This window comes from Diospyros lotus, chromosome 12 (genome assembly GCF_014633365.1).
Source record: "Diospyros lotus cultivar Yz01 chromosome 12, ASM1463336v1, whole genome shotgun sequence".
Classification (NCBI taxonomy): Eukaryota; Viridiplantae; Streptophyta; class Magnoliopsida; order Ericales; family Ebenaceae; genus Diospyros; species Diospyros lotus.
The window spans coordinates 11298382-11319333 of NC_068349.1; the positions used below are offsets into that span (position 1 = coordinate 11298382).

Here is a 20952-nt window from a genome sequence, read left to right on the forward strand (position 1 = left end):
TTGTACTGAACGATGTAGTAACCTCTGTGCTAGTCCATACTCAACTAATCGGAGTCCTCGTTCGAAGAATCTAAGGATTAGGAATAGTTTAAGACATTCTGTTATCAAAGAATCCTATCACACAGTCTCAATACCTTGATAATAAGATTTTCAAATAGAATATCTAGGAACTCATTCATGTAAGAGAGCTCATGAATGAAGAAAATTTGCCTTTTATTAAGATATACAAAGACACAATAAATGTGTTCAGTTACAAGCCCGCTAGACGTCATCTAAATCTAGCATTAGGGCACACAACACTAACAGTGTAGGCTTAATTGGTTTGTTTCTCAAGTTGTACATTTTATAGTTGTACTCAAGTCAAAATTAGTTGGATTGGTGCTTTACTGTTATAAAAGTGTGTTTGTTCCATTTTGTTTTGAATTTTTTTCTATGTTCTTGTACAGCTTGTGGAATGAAGAATCATATGTGCAAACAAAGTTAGGTTTGAATATAATTCAAAATGAAATATAGTATACAATAAAGTGGGGTGGGCAAGCTTTTTTTTTTTAACTCATGTTCTTTGAAAATTGTTCTCACTCTTAAGTTTTTTTTCCCGTAGTTTTTAATTCTTTTAACTAAACTTGTGCACCACTTGGGATCCCCATTTTTGTAATCTAGATCACATTCCTTGTGATCCCAGGATGCAAATGAACCATGATTAGGAATGTATGATCCACATTGCGGTTTCAAGGGTGTAGGAGAGAACCCAGGTAACTATGGATTTGATATTTGGGGATGTGGCACTGTTGATAATTGCATCCGAGAAATATAGACATTTTATATATGAAATACATTAATGAATGTATAGGCATGTATATATGTGAAAAAGATGGATGGAGGGTAGTGGTTAGGTGGGGATTTGTTGTGCTATAGGTTAGTGAGGGATCTATTTTATTCAGGATTATGTGCCACGTGATGCATATGGTATTTGTCTATATGATATTATGTGTGGGAAAATAAGGGATAGAAGAATAGTCAAGGAAGTATAGGGCACTGTAAATGATTGATATTATGCCTGTATGATATTGAATTTGTATCTTATTTAAATTCTAATGTGGAAGTGTTCCTTAGGTGAATGCATTGGGATACGAAGTTTGGTTGGCCTTTGTGCATCTGCAATTAGATGTTCAGTTATGTTGGATTCATATATGTTGCTAACTAAGATATTTATTTAAATTATAGGGATGTTGCAGACTTTGGGGGACACTTGAATGCTGGACCACCAATCATGACCAAGGAGGATTTTGAGGCTCAAAAAGCTAATATGAGGAGGAAATGTGAAATTGAGAGGTGAGGTGAAAGGTAACTTTTTAAGTGATACTAGTTTACTTAAAGGTTGTTGATGTGCCATTAGATATTATTCTGTATTGCCATGTCATCTACTTGAGTTATTAGAAAAGGGAAAAAAAGGAATGTCATCGCCATGTTTCGTTATCTGGCTTTGCTAGGTTTGATTAAGAACTTTTTTTCTCTCTGTTCTTGTTTTTTTTTTGTTTGAGACTAGTGAAATGCTAATTCAAGAATTTTTCAGAGTTTTTCATCAAAACATTTGTTACACAGTCACTGGAAGGAGCATTCAACAACTCCCTGAGCCCAAAAATAATAATCAATAATGAGAATCGGGTGGGATATTTTTTTAACTACATTGTTGGTGAATCTCTGATGTGCTTATTCAGTCCTATTACAAGGCTAAGGTCTAAGTAAACAAGCCATCAAAGGGAGTCCTAGTGAAGCAACAATTTTACCTCATAAGTGAGTCTTAAATGTTTATACTGTGTGAATGGAACTCCCATAAATACAATATTAGTTGGTGGATCTAGACAAAGTTTCATAGATTGCATGGTATGTAAGATATTGACTTGGCTGAGCTATGGTAATGATAGACTATAATCTTTTTCTTTAGAATAGTTATTTAGGCAATCTTACATTTGGCTAATGTATTAATGCCTTCTCTTAGAGGAATCTCATGGAATGGAAGGAGATCTGTCAATCTAAATTTTCTGGTTAATTTCTTGACGATGGTATTTTTTCTTCTTTATTTGTTCTCTTTTCAGGCCAGTCTTAATATCTGAATGGCATTTTATTAGTTTAGTTGACACTTGAAGCTATGGATGCATTGATTAGATATTAAGACCATTTTATTTTTCATTGCTAGCCCCATCCCTTTCAGAAATAATTCCAGTATTTGCTATGCTTACTTAAATTTGTTAAGTCCTATCTGTATGCTTGTTTCAATTTGGATCCTTTTGCTCATTTTGATTATAAGGGTTAATTTTTGTTTGTAAAACTCTACAAAGTTAAATAGTAAATGAATCAATTGAAGCATGGATAACACTTCTCTAGTTATATTTTTGCTTATGATGTATTGTTTTCTTTGTAATTTATGTAGAAGTGGAACCAATAATTGATTGAAGATTTACATTTCTTTTGTAGCAAGGAGGTCTCCAAAGATGTGAAATTCAACAGCAGTGGAAATGTTTCTTCATTGAAATCAAAATCTGTATGTTATTTGTTGTCTAAACTTCCTTTTTCACTTCATGTTCTTTTTTATGGAGAAGGTTCACTTAGTGGTTAAAATCAACAAAACTTTGGGTAGGAAAAGGATAATGTGAAACTTGCAAGAGAATGGTCACAATTTCTTCTATGTAGGATAAAGAAAAAGGGGAATGTGTTGCAATTTGGTTTAAAGAATCAAAAATTTAATTTATCTCTCTCTCTTTCTCTCTCTTTTGATTTGATACTCTATGTAATTGCCAAAAGAATTTGTTGCCAAAGAAACAAACAGTTGGACCCTTTTCTGTTTTATTTTTATTTTTTTGGTCTTTTTTCATATTATTATTGCATAATCTCATGTTTCCATTTTTTTTCCCCAAAGCTTGGCCCTTTGACAATGAAATGGATGGAGCCCAAAGTAGGAAATGGAACCCATTTGCATGCATGAAAACATTTGAGACATTCACTATCATAGCTTAGGTTTAGTTTCTATATTTGGCATTTGTAGGGATTTCACTAGTTTTTATCTGCTTTATTTTGGACTATATTCAAATATATATTAAAATTTTGTTCTTTTGAACTTCTATATTTGACTCATCATTTACACTTGAGTCATTAGTTTATTTTATGGTATTCCCAACATTCTTAGTATGAGAAAATTGAGCTCATTACATGCATCAAAATTGATAAACTCTCTACCTTCAAGGATTTTCTCTAAATTTAGAAAGCAAGGGTAACATAATGTGGGTTTTGGCTCTTGATTTGACTTGTGCACTAACATAATGCAGATAATAATGAATGCCTATTGATTCCTATCAATCTTGGGCTCATATTGATTTGTTTAAAGTTTTGGGGTAGCCCATATACTGATGATGGTGTGCTCAAAATGACAACTAATGTGCTACTTTTATACTTGGGCAGGGCTAAACCATGTTAGAGCTTGGTTGGCCAATCAAAATGTATGAAATGAAGTAAACCTTTCTCTTTTCTGATAAATGAAAAGAAGTAAACTTAGTAGTAGTAGTAGTAGTAGTAGTAATAGTTGTAGGGCATTAAGAAAGGATATTCTATAAATAAAAGTTTTGTAGTCATTAGTTATATTTCTTTTCCTATTAAATTATAGCTTATTTTCTTATTAATTTAATTTGTTACTAGTGAAACATTACATGTTTTTCTTCCTTTATTGAGTTCATACTTAAATGTAATTTAAATTTGCTTGTTTTGTGTAGAAGCTCCTTTCACAACAATCAAGCATGGATCATCATCATCACCATCACCGACCAAAGAGGTCACCGATGGAGCACCTTGCACATAGAAGGGAACTTTCACCCATATCCAGGAAACCAAGTCAAGATAACAGTGACCACAACCACCACCATCATTGTAGCAATCACCATCATAGTTTAGATAGGGAGGACTAGAAGGAGAAGAATGAGAAGGCGTCACCAAATTGAAAAGATGAGGGGAAGAATGTCCTCTTGCATCAATTTCTTAGACGATGACTTGTTCGCAATAGCAACATCGAATAAGAAAAAGATGTTGTCTTCTTTGTTTTGTTTCGTAATCAATGAGGAGGCCTGTAAGAGGAAAAACGCATCGGTTGGCAGCAACGAAGAGTCTAAGTAAGGTGATGATGTTGGTATTTAACATAAAGCTAAAGTACAATCTTCAGTTGTAGTAGCAACATCCAAGAAACATAAGATGTTGTTTTCTTCGTCCCATATAGTATTTGATGAGAAGGTTTGCAAGAAGAAAAACACTTTAGTTGGTGACAGTAATGAGATGGAATCAAGTGATGACTATTGGTATTTTAACAGAAAGATGAAATAGAAGTCATCACTCATAGAAGCAACATCCAAGAAGCAAAAAAAGATATTGTCTTCTTTGTCTCATGTTGTAATCAATGAGGAGGTTTGCTAGATGAGAAATGCTTTGGTTGGCAACAATAAAGCGAGTCTTGTGATGAAGATCAATATTCTAAGAGAAAAAGCTGAAGTACAAGTTGTTGCCTGCAACAACAATAACCATGAAGAATAAGGTGTTGTTTATCTCATGTTGTAATTGAGTAGGGTCCTCAAGAAGAAACACTTTGGTTAGTGATAGTAAAGAGTCTTAAGTCGAGTGATGACGATTGGTATTTTAAGAGAAAATCGAGGTACATGTTGTCGCACATAGCAACAACATCCAAGATGTAGATGAAGATGTTGTCTTCATCATTATGTGCAATCGCCGAGTACAAGTCATTGCCAGCAGCGAAGTGAGGGTATATCTCCACATTTCATTTCATTTTTTGTGAAATTGACAAATTAAGAATTGGTTCGTTGAAAGCAAAATGTTTTGTTGTAACATTTTGTCAATTTCCAACTAGTTAATAAGATTTAGTGGGCAAGTAAATGAAAAAGCTCGATCATTACCCAATCTTTCATCATGTAAATATGTGTTTCATGAAGCAAAACATTTCATGAGCTAGTTCAAAATTGGTGGTTATATTGAGGACAAACAAGAGAGACCTAAGAATTCCCAATATGGATCCACAAAACCACACAAAATAGAAATTGTACATGATAATGATATGTTGCTTGAATTAATGGATCGAAGTCCAGACTAAATGGGAAAAATTCCCATTTTTGTCAAGCCCTTGCAAGGATAGAATGGGAAAATTTTCAATTCAATCAAGGGCTTCAACTTGTTAATTCAAGCATCATATCATTATTCATTTATGCACAATCTGTACGGGAAATCTAGGCAAACAAAAGATGATTCAATTGCCTATTGGTCGTTGTAGCCCAAACGACTAGCCTTGTCTCGTTAGTAGTAGGTTTTGTTTGTTGAAAAACTCTAATCTATGACAACTATCTCTTAAACAATGAACCAATTCCAAATTTGTCAATTTCACACACACAAAAAAAAAGTATAAGAGAGACTTGCACTCTCTCACTTACATTGTTGGCAACAACTTCTACCTTGGCTTTCCTCGTCATTTTTCTCTTGTGAACCTCCATGTCGATTACAACACGAGACTAAGAAGACATCATCTTTTGCTTCTTGGATGCTATGGCTATAGATGATGACCTGTACCTTGGCTTTCTCTTAAAATACTAATTGTCATAACTTAACTAAAACTCTTTACTACTGCTAACCAAAGCATTTTTCTTCATATGGACCTCATCAATTACATCATGAGATGAAAAGACATCATCTTATTCTTCTTAGATGATGTTGTTGCTAGCGATGACTTGTTCCTTGGCTCTCTTAAAATACCGTTCGTCACCACTTGACTCAGACTCCTCACTGCTTTCGAACTGAAATGCTTTTACTATTGCAAACCTTGTTGATTATAGCACATGACGAAGAAGAAGATCTTCTTCTCCTTCTTGGATGTTACTACTACGGATAAGAACTAGTATTTTAGCTCTCTCTTAAAATACCAATCACCATCACTTGATTCAGCCTCTTTACTGCAACTAACTGAAGTGTTCTCTAGTTGCAAACATTCTCATCAATTACTACATTGGACGAAGAAGAGAAAATCTTATGCTTCTTGGTTGGTGTTACAATAAGAGACCAACTTGTACTTTCCCTTTCTCTTAAGACACCAATTGTCATCACTTGACTCAGACTCTTTACTACTACGAACCAAAGTGTTTTTCCTCTTGTGGACATCTTTGCCAATTACAACACAAGATGAAAAGGACAACATCTTCTGCTTCTTGATGTTGCTATTGCGATTGGATCTTCGTTTGGGAAGTTAATGCAAGCAAACATTCTTCCTTTCTCCTTATCTTTGTCTAGTGTTACCTTCTTGTTCTTCTACCTCTAGTCCTCCTTGTCTGAACTATGGTGGCGGTAGTTGCGATGATGGCGGTGGTAGTGGTCACTATTATCTTGATCTGATTTACTAGATATAAGGGTGAAAGTTCTCTTTTATGCATGGGGTGCTTCACCAATAACCTCTTTGGTCAATGATGGTGGTGGTGGTGGTGCTGGTTGTGAAGGGCTTCTACACGAAACAGGTGAAATTACATTACATTGCAAATGAACCTGGGAATGGACTAAATTAATAAGAAAATTAGTTATAATTTAATAGGTAAAAATAAATATGATGATTAGAAAACTATTTATTTATAGAATATCCATTCTTAATGCATCACTACTACTAAATTTACTTCATTCTATACATTTTGATGGGCCAATCGAGACTCTAACATGGTTTGCTCATGCCCAAGTACAAGTATAAAAGTCGCATCTTAGTTGTCATTTTGAGCCAAGCATCGTCAGTATATGGTTTTAGTTCAAAACTTTAAACTTTAAATAAAATTGGTATGACCCCAAGATTGGTAGTAAAACCAATAGGTATTCATTATTATCACAATTAATTTTGGGTGCAACTCAAATTCAAAAGCCAAAACCCACATTAACATAAGCTTCCTTTTCTAAATTTCAATAAAATCCTTGAAGGCAGAGAAAGTTTATCAATCTAGATGCTTGGAATTAAGTCATTTTCTAACACAAAGAATGTTGGAAATATCTTAAAAATAAATTGACGACTCTAGTGTATATGAAGAGGCAAATATAGAAGAAGTTTAGAAGAAAAAAAATTTAAAATATATTTGAGTCCAGTCCAAATAAAGCAAATAAAAATAAGTTAAATCCCTACAAAGGCTAGATATTAGCAACTGAAACTAATATATGATTGTGAATGTCTTAATGTTTTCATGCATGCAAATGCATTCCATTTCCCACTTTAGGCTTCTTCCATTTCATTGTGAATGGGGCGAGCTTTGGGAAAGAAATGAAAACATGAGCTTATATGCAATAATAACATGAAAAGTGTCCCCCAAAAAATAAAAAGGGCCTAGGTTTTCATTTCTTTTGCTACTAATGCTTTTGGCAATCAGATGGAGCATCAAATCAGAAAAGAGAAAGAAATCAATTTTTGATTCTTTACACTAAATTCTAATGCATTTCCCTTTTTCTTTATCCTACATGGACGAAATTTTGAACCTTTCCTTGCTAGTGTTGCATTTTCCTTTTCTGCTCAGATTTTTGTTGGTTGTAACCACGAAGTGAACATTCTATATAACAAAGAAAATGAAGTGAAAAAGGAAGTTTAGACAACAAATAGCTTCAGATTTTGACTTCAATGAAGAAACATTTCCACTGTTATTAAATTTCACATCTCTGGAGACCTCCCTGCTGCAAAGGAAATGGAAATATTCAATCAACTAATTGCTTATTCTGCTTCTACATAAATTGCAAAGAACATAATTTTAAAGCATAACTAAAAGTATAGCTAGAGAAGTGTTATTTGTGCTTCAATTGATTCATTTACTATTGAACTTTGTAGGTTTTTACAAACTAAAACCAACCTTGTAGTCAGAATGAGCACAAATGGATTCAAATCAAAATAAGCTTATTGATTGGACTTAACAGATTGAAGCAAGCATAGAAAATGCTCAAGACTGTATCTGAAAGGAATAGTAGTTGGGGAGGGGGTGATAGCAATGAAAAATGAAAGGTTCTTAATATTTTAACCCCAATATCCATAGCTTCAAGTGCCAACTAAACTAACAAAGTGCCAGTCAGATAATAAATCTGGCACACAAAAAAGAACAGATAAGGAAGAAACATTAACGTCGTCATGATAGTAAACATATAATTCAGAGATATAAAACCCCCTTCATTCCATGAGATTCCTCCACAAGAGAAGGAATTCATACATTAGCCAAATGTAAGATTGCCTAAATAACTATTCTAAAGAAAAATATTCTACACTATCATTTGCAGAACTCTGTCAAGTCGTTGTCCTACTTACCATGTAATCTATGAAAGTGGTCTAGATCCACAAACTAATATTGCCTTTGTGAGAGTTCTGTTTGCACAATATAAAGCTTTAAGACACATTTATGAGGCAAATTGCTACTTCACTAGCACTCATTTTGATGGCCTGTTTATGAAGATCCTTAGCCTTTGTAATAGGATTGAGTAAGTACACAAGATTCACCAACTGTGCAGCTATGAGAATATCCTACCTGATTCTCATATTTAATTATTATTTTGGGGCCCAGGGAGTTGTTGAATGTCCATCTTGTAACTGTGTAACAAAAGCTTTGATGAACAAGGTCCAGAATTAACATTTCACTACTCATGCACACACAAAAGAACCAAAAAAAAAATTCTTAAGCTGACATAATGAACACAACGAAACATGAAGTTGAGATTCCTTTCTTCTTTTTCTAACAACTCAAGAAAATTACATGGCAATACAGAATTGTATCAAATTGCACCCCAAAACTTTCAAGTAAACTAGTATCACTAAAAAGTTACCTTTCACCCCACCTCTCAATGCCACATTTGCTCCTCATATCTGCTTATGGGCCTCATAGTCCTTCCTAGTCATGATTGGGGGATCCAACATTCAAGTGCCTCCCAAGGTCTGCAAGATTCCTATTATTTAAATACATATCCTAATTAGTAGCATATATGAATCCAACATAATTGAACATTCAACCCTCCAAAATATTGACGAACAAATTATCAAAATTGGGGAAATATTTATAGATATATACTTTGAAAAATACTTAAACTGAATTAAATAAACATTTCCCACCTGCCTGACTAGACGTCACCATTTTCAAATCTGATCATGTCTTACCTTTATTAACCTCTAACCTTGTTGCTTTTAATCTCTTGTTTTGTAAAACTCTATTAACGTTCAAGGCTGATCTTGCGTAATAGGATTGAACCTTAACTCATCTTCATACAGTTTAAATGCATACCTTGGCTGAATAGTGAGATTTGGTTGACTGTCTCTCATCTTTTAACTGAGTGACCATGTTCGTGCACAATTCAATCACGAAGCACTACTAGTTCTTGCGTGATTCTACCACAAAGCTGATAACCACCTACTTGTCACACACTAGGTGCATTCTCTACACTACCACATGGTTTCTTTTACATCATTTACACTACACATATTCACGTCAAACATATGATAAAACTAACAAAACCATGCTTAGTACAAAATAGATATTAATTTCTTCATTCTTGAAGCCTTCCTTTTTCTCTCCAGCTACTTGTCAAATCTGACACATTTGAATGTGCCATATGGTTACTACTGACTGCAGCACTCACTCAACAATTAGTACGCTATTTATTGAAAATAAGAGTGAGGTGTTTATACTCGTCAGTGTACGAGTGAACGTGTAGCGTAAATTTAATTTCTGGATGAGTCCAGGTCGATTCACTGGAAGATTGTCTATGGACATAAATAATTTTACCAAGATTTTTGAATTTGAACAGTAGTGTGTTTAATTAAGCTAAGAGTTGCAAAAAAAATAATGAAATAAATGATAACTAAGTGTAGAGACCCTTGAGTCACAGCAAGTTTAATACCAATCCCATGATTTCCCAATGGCTAGATAACTGAAACACAAATCTAGACAAATTTGTAAGGCTTTGCTATTAAAATGTATTCCAAGATCAATAGCTCTAGATTTAGTAATTTCCATATATGATATGAGAAATTCTAAGTTAAATAACTACCATAAATTGAGATACATTCAATATGCAGAAAATAATTCACTTGAATTTAGGAATAGCGGCATCTTCAGTTTTAGTAACCTCCATACATGATATGGAGACTCTAAGCTAGGCTCATGCTTATAATTTAGATCCAAAAATTCAATGCACACACAACACTTAAGTTAACCAGATTTCTATTCATGCATATGGGGTTCGGTTATTCTAGACAGTCTATGACACTGAATTGCTCAGCCACAAATTTCTATTATTATATGCAAAAGATTACAAAGTATAGAAGAAAAAAATAAAGTTACAAAATGTAAGCCTTCAGTGTGTAATTTGCAGTGTTTAAAGTGTCAAGAACTTAATTCTGAAAATCAAAGGTGCAACTAAACTTACTTAACTAAAAATGGTTGAGATGAAGTTTCTTGAACAAAGACAAGACGAATCTGTTTAATCGAAAATGGAAGAAAAGAACATTGCAAGGAAATAAAGAAAATAAAATAACCAGACATATTGACAGTAGCTGAGTCTCTGCTTCAAGGTAACTAGTAAGGAGATTTTGATGATAGCCACGATCTGGAAAAAACCTTTAGAAAAATTTCATCCCCCCCAAAAAAAATCGCCCTTCTTCAATGAGCATTAGCCTCTTTATATTTCTTTCTAACGGAACTCTCCATTTTCAAATCTCTCAACAATTCTTTTTCATTTCTCATTATTCCTCATCATTCCTCTGCCCATGCTCCTGCAAAAAGACTATCCACTCATGCTCACTTTTTAGATGTAAAGCATATCTGTACTCAATTTGTTTCCATCATGCGAAGGTGTGCTCGATGCAATTATTCCTCATGTATTCGGATATGTAATGTAATATCCGGATATGACTTCACTAATATTCAGACACGTTGTGGGGTATCCGATGTTAGTCTTTGCCTCTTCTCTCTGATATCCGGATACGTTGTGCAGTATCCGGATGTGTTGCGCGAGTCTTGTGTCTTGTATCCGGATGCTTCAGTGACTCATCCGGATGAGGTTTCATTAATATCCAGATATGTTGTATGATATCCGGATGCTTCTTCTTTGGATTTCTCTTGTATCCGGATGTGTTTAGGGACATCCGGATATATACTCTTCATATCTGGATACGTTGTGAGGTATTCGAATATCTCTCTTGGCAGCTTCTTCATTTGTATCCGGATGCGCTGAGTGGCATCCGGATGTAGCATCTTCATATCCGGATGGCCTTGGATGGCTATCCGGATACGTCTTCATGCATTCGGATGCGGCATCTTCATATCCGGATGTTCTTGGATGGTCATCCGGATGTGCTGAGTAACATCCGGATGTTCTCTCTCCACACACCCAGATATGACTTTGATCACTTATGCAATTTGCATGGCTTAGGCACAATTTCAATAAGTCCTTGCAAAAAATAAATAAACATGCCAAATCATCATATTCATTAGATAAAAAATGGATAAAAATATGATAATATTTGACATATTTAACCACTAATCAACTACTACTTGATAAGGGTTAGAAACACTACATTTACATGCATGAATGATGTAAAGCATGAACTGTTTTGAATTGTCATATCAGGGGATATACTGTTTGAGCTAAAATTCTGTCATTACCAAGCTAAGGTGAACGTTGGACCACCTAGACCATCTACACTCTATCATTGGCTATAACCAACCATGGTAAGTATCCTGTTCTGGTCCCCATGACAAGTTAACTATACTATGGCCATAGACTCTTCAAGAAATGCAACAATATATAGCTAAAATGCATATAACTGATAAACATGCTTGCATAGCTAACAATAAATAATTCAACTATATTTTTGCATTTATGAAACTGATACTGACAACCTTCTTGTAGCTTGGAGAAGACTTAGTGAAGCCTTGGTTTCATCTCTTTTATCTCAGCTTCCTAGACAAAGAACAAGTTTTCTAGTTTTTTTTCTTTCCTTCTTTGATTCAAATTAACCAAGCAATATTAAGATTGATGAGAATTTATTTATTTAGTAATTCAAGTCTCAGTTGAAAGCCGAGCTTGCTCCTCCTCTTGGTTCTCTCTTTTCTTTCTAAATCCTCCCTCACTTGAGAGCTCTTGGTTCTTTCTATTGAGACCACCTCTCTTATTCTCTCTATCCCACCTTTTATCTATTCCTCTCTTATTTCACTTGCCCAAGCACTTGCAAGAGATGCCAAACTTCTCAATTTGCTAGATTAATCCATTTTTACACTATGTAGGTGTTCTACCACCTCCACGGAGACTACACCTTGTTTGAAACTGTCAAATTCTAGTAGGCTCTGGATTTTAAAGGTTAGCTGAGAGCTTCAAATTCCAGTAAGAATTTTTTGTTTCCCTTCTATAATTGTGTTAGATCATTTCTAAATGGTTCTCATCATGATAAATTGCCTAAATATTTGCAAGAGATGCCAAACTTCTCAATTTTCTAGATTAATCCTTTTTTATACTATGTAGGTGTTCTACCACCTCCACTAGGCTACAACTCGTTTGAAACTGACAAATTCTAGTAAGCTCTGGATTTTAAAGGTTAGCTGAGAGCTTCAAATTCCAGTAAGATTTTTTTTTTTCCTTCTATAATTGTGTTAGATCATTTCTAAATGGTTCTCATCATGATAAATTGCCTAAATATTTGCAAGAGATGCCAAACTTCTCAATTTGCTAGATTAATCCGTTTTTATACTATGTAGGTGTTCTACCACCTCCAAGAGGCTACACCTCGTTTGAAACTGGCAAATTCTAGTAAGCTCTGGATTTTAAAGGTTAGCTGAGAGCTTCAAATTCCAGTAAGAATTTTTTTTTTTCCCTTCTATAATTATGTTAGATCATTTCTAAATGGTTCTCATCATGATAAATTGCCTAAGTATTTTCAAGAGATGCCAAACTTCTCAATTTGCTAGATTAATCCGTTTTTATACTATGTACGTGTTCTACCACCTCCGAGAGGCTACACCTCGTTTGAAACTGGAAATTCTAGTAAGCTTTGGATTTTAAAGGTTAGCTGAGACCTTCAAATTTCAGTAAGAACTTTTTTTTTCCTTCTATAATTGTGTTAGATCATTTCTAAATGGTTCTCATCATGATAAATTGCCTAAATATAACACCCAATCTTCTAGTAATTAAGTTGTTTAGTACCTAGTATTTTTAAGACTCCAAACCTCAGTTGCACCCCCAACAATCAAGTTTGTCAGCCCCACCTCATGGAAAATAGATTAATCACTATGTTCTTTATTTCTATCCCTCGGTGCTTTCACTTGACCAATTCCCTAAACTTCTCAATTGCAAAAAGGAGACTTCCTTTTGTATCCCTAAAAACAGTCGCTGCCTTAAGTGATGAAAAATAAATCATCATCTTAATTTGCTATTAAGTTGACACCTCACCATCTTAATGCCACCTTTAATTCCAACATTTTACCCCTTTTGCTTGGAGAATGTCAAAACCACCACTTAGCACTCTTGGCTGATCACTTTTGTTAGTTTATTCTAATAATTTTAGCCACTTTAGTTTTCATCTCATGAAGTTTAGCACACAATCAGCCAACTTGCTATGAAAATTGGCCACTAAAGTGACCATTTCAAGATAACTTCAGCCACTTTGTCTTGAATCACCACTTAAGATGCCACCACATGCATGGAATCTCGCACCTAAAGATCACTTGGCAACTTGTTTTTCTCAACTCAATTAATCTCATGTGAAAGTGTCACGGCACATCAAAGGCCCATGATTGATGTCCAACCCTTAATAAGCCAAAGGCCCCTTAGGATTAAGCAAACCTCTGTATGTATCATATCATGACAATAATAACTATCTATGAAGCACAAACACTTCCTAGGGGCTGTTGTATTGGTGTCACCATCAGAGTGTCGAACACGCCTCCGACACACCCATGTGGCATGTTCACACTTTCTTAAAATTTTTTAAAAGGATAAGGGAGGGGACACTTATAGGATACACGCAGCACTTATGCAGACACTTTGAAGACTACAAAATAAGGTTTCTTTGTTATTCTTTAGTTTTACAATTTGGTAATTGTGTGATTATTTTGTTTTTCCATGTTTTGATTACATAACTATTTAATTTTCATACCTTTCATGCTTCTATTCACTACCAGTTTTTACATTGATTGGATTGTAAGTGACGAAGACAACTAGATTATGAGTTGATTGCTAATTAGATTAGAGTTATTCATTTATAATTTAAACTTATGAACTTTAATGCATGTTTGTGAGTTTGGAATATAGTTTTGAATCTTTTGATACTTTATTATGTTTTAAAAATATAAAAATTATTTTATTAATTCGTGTATCTCGATTGTGTCATGTCCTACTTTTTTGTACAATCCCTACCTATAGCAATCCTGCAACTACTTAGAATAATAAAAATTACTAAGACAAAACTAATGCTCACAAGAACAAAGTGGGTCGTACTAAAATGAAATAACTAAGCTAAACTAGACTAGACTTGACTTCTTCCAATAGTCTGATGCCTCGGCTTAACAATTGAAACTACTACCCAAAAATTTAAAAGAATCTCTAATGAGTTGAAACCTAGTGAGCAAAGTAATATATCATGGGGAATCGGGACAAGTAATATGCATGAGCTTTTATTCAAGAAATATTTTCTCATGAAATAAATGCAAGAAAAATTATTTTTTGTAATAAGGCAAATAAATTATTTTTCAAGAAAATTCGTTTTTTTCCAAATAAATTATTTTCTTTTTGAAAGTGATTGAGAAACCAATAGGTTCAATTTCTTGGGAGTACCCTAAGCAAAATGAATCCATATAACAATTATTGGTTGCATCTGTGTCAATGGAAATCCGTGTGTGTTGGACGACACACGATTAGCATTATCCCTGCAAACTTTGGTTGTCAAGATGCACCAAGGCTAATGTTTATTGACATTAACTTGTAGTACTCTAACAAAGGTTCTCCCCAAAATATTTCTTATGATCTTAATTTCATGTATCCATCAAGTATACTAAGAATACCACTCATAACAAATCAATCATAAACATTTAACAATCTGGTTTGTAACAAAACAATCCTTTTGCAATCAAATCCATAGCAAATATCAATTAACCATTGAGCAGGCAAAAGGAGTAATAAAAGACTTATCCCTGACATTTTAAGCTCCACAATTATAACATAAACAATTTGGCAGAGGAATAAAATATTTTTCCTTTTCCCATAAGCTTTGCAAATTTCAATTGAAAGATAGTAAGTGGAAGAACTTGATTGAGTTCATTTCAGTTTTCATTATCTATTGTGTTGTTGTTAGTTAGCTATTGTGTCTTGATATATATGCTGCATGGTTTGATAGCTAATTAGTTTGGCGGTGATTAGCTTAGTGGCTTAGGCTCGACAGTATATAAACTCAACGAGCCTTTCTCTTGTAACGTTGAGTTCATTTTTCATTCTCTCAATTGAAAGTTCTCAAGAGCATTTCTTCTTTCTCTCTCTCATTTTCAGTATTTTGTGCCCTAGGTTTCCTATTGCCCTAATTGCTTTTACAGAAATTATTGTATGCATGAGATTTGACAAGGAAATGAAAACCATCTATCACAACATACATTGTCTACTCACCTTGATCATGTCTAACTATAAGGACCAAACTTGAATGAGTGTTTCTAAAGAACTAAGCTAGACCAAAACTTGCTAAGGACTCATTCCTTTAATCCTTCTCTCTATCTTTCTTCTTTCATCTCTGACTTGCTCTCCTACCTCTCTATGTGTATTGTGTATATGCACATCTACTAATGCATTTTCCTATATGAATTTTGAATAAGATATATCCTTATTTCTATATTTATTTAGTAAAACATGTATACCTATTCCTACATCGATTTGGTGTGTGTGTGTGTGTATATATATATATATATATTGTAGAAATTGGTATAGATTGAATAGGAAGAGCAATGAAATTGTTCTCAGTTGATCATTATAGACACTGAATACATTCCTTATTAATAGGGAAGAAGATTACACTATAGGAAAGTTATAGAAAAGGAAAAACAAATATGTTGTACCCTATACAAGGAAACTAAGGATACAATTACAGAATTAGGAAACTTGTTAAATCAAGATCTAATCTTGGAGAAGATATTTGCCTTGACTTTAGGAAAGATAGCTCACGCTCCTTTAATCTCCTCCGATCTCTGTGAATCATTCAACACTCTCCCTCAAGCTGGTGAATGAATATCTATCATTCCCAGCTTGCTTACAAGTTCTTCAAACCTCTTAATAGGTAGGCCTTTTGTTAGTACATCAACAATCTGATTTGCTGAAGTAACAAAGGGTATACAAACCTCCTTAGCTTCCAACTTCTCTTTAATAAAATGACGATTAATGTCAATATGTTTGGTCCTATCATATTACACAGGATTATGTGCAATGTTGATAACTGACTGATTGTCACAACACAACTCTATTAGTCCATTGCTAGGGATTTTTAGGTCTTGCAGCACTATCCTTAGCTACAGTAGCTCAAATAAATCGAGAGTTATTGCTCTAAACTCAGCCTCTGCACTAAACCGAGCCACCACACTTTATTTTTTGTTTCTCCAAGACACCAAGTTACCTCCAAGAAAGACACAATACCCTGTAGTTGACCTCCTATCCACCAATGATCTTCCATAGTCAGTAGCCGTATACCCTAGAACTTTCATTTCCTTCCCTAGTCTGAACAACAAGCCTTTCTCAGGAGTTGTCTTAAGGTAGCATAGGATTCTCCTCATTGCTTGCATATGTTCCTCAGTGGAATTATGCATGGACTGACTCACCAAGCTAACAACAAATGCAATGTCAAGCCTGGTATGAGATAAGTAAATCAGACATCCCACCAATCTTTGATATCTTCCTTTTTCCATAACTGGACTGTTAGAATATCCCAACTTCTGATTAGGCTCTAAAGGAGTGCCTGTTGTCCTCCAGTGGACAAGGAGACCTATCAACAGCTAGTAGGAATATTGATCTATCTATCCTTAACTAGGCCAGACATCGCTTTTAGTGTGAGCTGGATCAGCCAATTCATGCATGCTCCCACGAAAAGGCATATGGATTCAACAATTCAGATCCTGAGATATTTAAAAAGAAGTTCAGGAAAAGGATTACTGTTCAGAAAGATAAATACTAGGGATGTAGTGGGGTACTTAGATGCAAATTGGGCAGGAGCAGTAGATGACAGTAAATCTACAACTGGGAATTGCACTAAAGTTTGGAGAAATCTAGTCACTTGGAGAAGTAAAAAACAAACTGTTGTTGTAAGAAGCAGTGGAGAAGCCAAGTTTCGTGCATTGGCTCAAGGAACTTGTGAGCTCATTTGGATTCAAAGACTTATGGTAAATTTAAACATGTCTATCACTAGTCCCATGAAACTTTATGGTAATAGTAAATTAGCTATAAGTGTAGTACACAACCCAGTTCAGCATAACAGGATGAAGTACGTTAGAATCGATAGACATTTCATCAAGTCTGAAATAGATAATGGAACTATACTCTTGTCCTATGTTCCCACAACTTCTCAAGAAGCTAATGTTCTCACCAAAGCTCTATCCAAACCAAGCTTTGAGTCTTATGTGGGCAAGTTGGGAATGATTGACATTTATTCACCAATTTGAGGGGGAGTGTTGGAAAATCAGCTTCCACAATCTATGGGATTGATTGTCAATCCCAATTATCCCACAATCTATGGAATTGATTATAATTAATCAATCCCACAATCTACAGGATTAATTATAATCAATCTTATCCCACAATTTATGGGATTGATTATAATCAATCTTAATTGTTGGGATTGATTGATTGATGTAAATTAGTAATTGATGTAATTAAGATTCCTTCTTTTTTTCTTAGTTATAGGGATTTGATTGATTTCTTTTTCCTATATATATTGTAATTATTCCTAGTGAAGACGTAGAGAAATTTATACCAAGTTTTCTCACAATTGTTCGCACTATAAAAGGAAACAAAAGATACAACACAACATTAGGAAATCTCTAAAACTGAACAGCTTTCTAAATATGGAGGATAGGATCAGGGCTAATTTTTAGAAGGCTGACTTATCTCATTCTATACTTCTGTGGATTATTCAACAGAATTCATTAAGGATGCTTATATGGTATTTTCATCTAACTATCTCTGAAACCCTTATTTAATTTGTTTCTATCTTCTTCTCCAAATCTGACTTAGTCATTTCCCTTTCTTTTCTTTTTCTCTGTTTTTTGTGCAGTATGTTCTCACATTATGCACCAACTAGGAGAAAGAAGAATGCTCTCACAAATCGTGTGATTCGCATTTGTTTGTCTCATTCTGCAAGCAAATAAAGCTCGTGATATCTGCAGAAACACCTGTACGGGAGTTGAATTAAGAGAGGAATAGCTTTGTAAAATTGAAATAAGTTCTTGGGTAATGCATGAAGAAACATTTTAGAAAAGACATTGCATGAGTTTCTGATAGATGGTGGTGATAAAGGTTTCTATCAAGCCGCTCTCATAGGCCACAAAAATTTGGTAATGCTATTCTTTGGAACTTGAATTGAAAGACTAAGACCCTGTTATGTTGCATGTCCCAGTTATCTTCTATGCCATCTACTATGGAAAACATATTTATATCAAATTCTAATTTTAGCTTTAAGTCTTGATATGTTGTTGGTATAACTAACAACCTTAGTATTATGTGCTGAGATTGTGTAACTGGAAGAGGCATAACCTCGACACTTGGAGATATTTAGATGAAATTTTTGCTTCAAATTTTCAAAATTCCAAAATTATTATCAAATTTCTTTCAAACCTCCCTATTCTAATTCGAACTCGTTCACTGGACATTCTGTCTAGACAATTTTATTTTTCTTTATTTTGTAACTCATACTTTCTATTTTAACTTATGAATCAAATATGAGCAGAACCCCTTGCCTAGAAAACTATAAATAGATCTCCCAGTATATTGTTATTTTACTTGTCATCATGCTTATATCTAATGATGCTCAGGCAGTGAAAACTGTTTACCTAGGAGTTGATTGATCTGCCATGAGACATGTAAGGTCTAGCTTGCTGTGTTTTCTTCAGTTCAAAAGCTGACTTTTCATAGGGTCCCAAGGATTAGTTATAGTCTTTGGTGTCATTTTTACAAGAAAAAGAGAAAAAAATATTGATCTTGGTGTGATAACTTAATAATTGTGGGGCTTTGCAGCCTGAAGATACAGAATGGGATGAATTACTAAATGATTTATATGCAATTCCCAACCTGGGATGCTTCCCCTCCCAGAAAAGTTGACAAGGACAGCAAGATCAAAGCTTTAGTTAATACCCCAGCACTGAATTGGAAGAGGTGGCATGCTGTCCTGTTAATGTTTTGATGATTGGTTTCTGATTATTGATGTGGAATAATATGTGATAGAATCTCACCTAGTCTAGTTCTTTTTGCTTGCAGTCAAACTTCTGACCATTTTGCCACTGGTAGAGGTTTTGGACGGGTATGTGTGGACGTGGCTTTGGGGTATACTCTTGTACCAATTTTGGTTTTGTGATTAACTGTATCTGTTCATCAAATGCATGAATCATGTTGCTTAGTACTTTAGTCCATAATACCTATTGTCTACTGTGAATGTTTGTTTGGATTGGTTTCTCTTGTATTGTGGTGGTGGGTCACGTACAGTGCTTGCTTAGTAATTATGGTTTGGGGACTAAAGTTAAGTATTTTATTTCTGCTGGTCGAGGTGCTTTGGAGTGGAGAACGCCTTCACAGGGCTATGTGTGCTACAGGTGTAAGGTGCCTGGTATGTACATTTGATGATTACTTTTTTTTTTTTTTGATGATTACTTTTGAACTTATAATAAGAGGATGGACAAAGAGGAAAGAACTATACTGGCGAAAGAATTAAAATATATTTATATAATTTTTTGTTCGGGGCATTTTATTCAGAACTGCCCTGCTAGTGGGGATCCTAATTATGACATAAAAAGAGTAAAAACCTCCAACTGGTATACCAAGAACTATGTTAATGACAACTCAAGATGGACCATATGCGTTGCCAAGTGGAGCTGTTGCCATTTTGGAGCCAAATGAGTAAGATTATTGCTTCAGCATGGAATCTTGTATTGTTTTCTTTTGCTAGGATTCTTCTTTGTTTTGCTTTCTTTTTCTTCTTCTCTCGAAGCCACTGTTGGTTTTCTTTTTCTTGCTTTGTTTCTGGACCACCTTCATACGAGTGTTTATTCTCCATTGGATCTCTTGCTTGCTTTTGAGAGAAAAATTGAAGGGCTGCCTAGCTTCCACTCGTTCTGTTGGGGTGATCTTCCACCTGAATTTCACCCTTCTTTGTGCAAAAACAGTTATGAAACATGTAATGCTGACTGGCAAGTGCTGTTTTAGAAGTTCTTGTGACTGAGTGTATACATTTTTTAAATAACACTAGTTTTGAAGAATTTTGGGATGTCCATAGTATTTAACTTTGTTTGGTCTGCCTTGTCCTTGTTCCAGCTGGGGGAGCGGCATTATTTTAGATGTCAATGGTGGGTGTTTCTTCTTGTATTTGCTGTTCTTGCTCCTCACTTAAATGCTTTTAGTTTTATTATTATTATTCTCAGGAAGTTACCTTCTAAATGTTTATGTTCGCCTCCACTCTCGTCTTCTGTATAATATTAGAGTGGTGGTGAGGTCATGGTTTCCTCTCATGGAAAATTTTAGTTTGTTTGGCTGGTGTGTGTTTAAATTTCAATTTTTCTCCGGATTTATCTTGCTGCTATTATTATTTAACATCTGATCTAAGTCAATGTGTGTGTGTGTGGGGGGGGGGGCGCACAAACATACTTGTTGATGATATGATATTTTTCCAAACATGGTCTAAAGAGAGAATCC

The 20952-nt window shown here is 34.6% G+C and overlaps 1 protein-coding gene across 2 annotated transcripts in view; it reads left to right on the forward strand.

The window, feature by feature from the left end:
* The window catches only part of LOC127787708 (E3 ubiquitin ligase PQT3-like), a 29475-nt gene extending 8712 nt beyond the window's left edge, over window positions 1–20763 (forward strand). Inside the window, exons 13-16 of one of the 2 annotated variants that reach the window (XM_052315780.1) lie at window positions 1225–1332; window positions 18326–18605; window positions 19285–19422; window positions 19525–20763. In XM_052315780.1, coding sequence (XP_052171740.1) covers window positions 1225–1332; window positions 18326–18419 — 202 coding nt within the window. In that variant the 3' untranslated portion in view covers window positions 18420–18605; window positions 19285–19422; window positions 19525–20763. Of the gene's footprint in view, window positions 1–1224; window positions 1333–2475; window positions 3398–18325; window positions 18606–19284; window positions 19423–19524 lie in introns of those variants that run through there. The other variant, XM_052315779.1, reaches the window with a different exon arrangement.
* The last annotated feature ends 189 nt before the right edge of the window (window positions 20764–20952 follow it).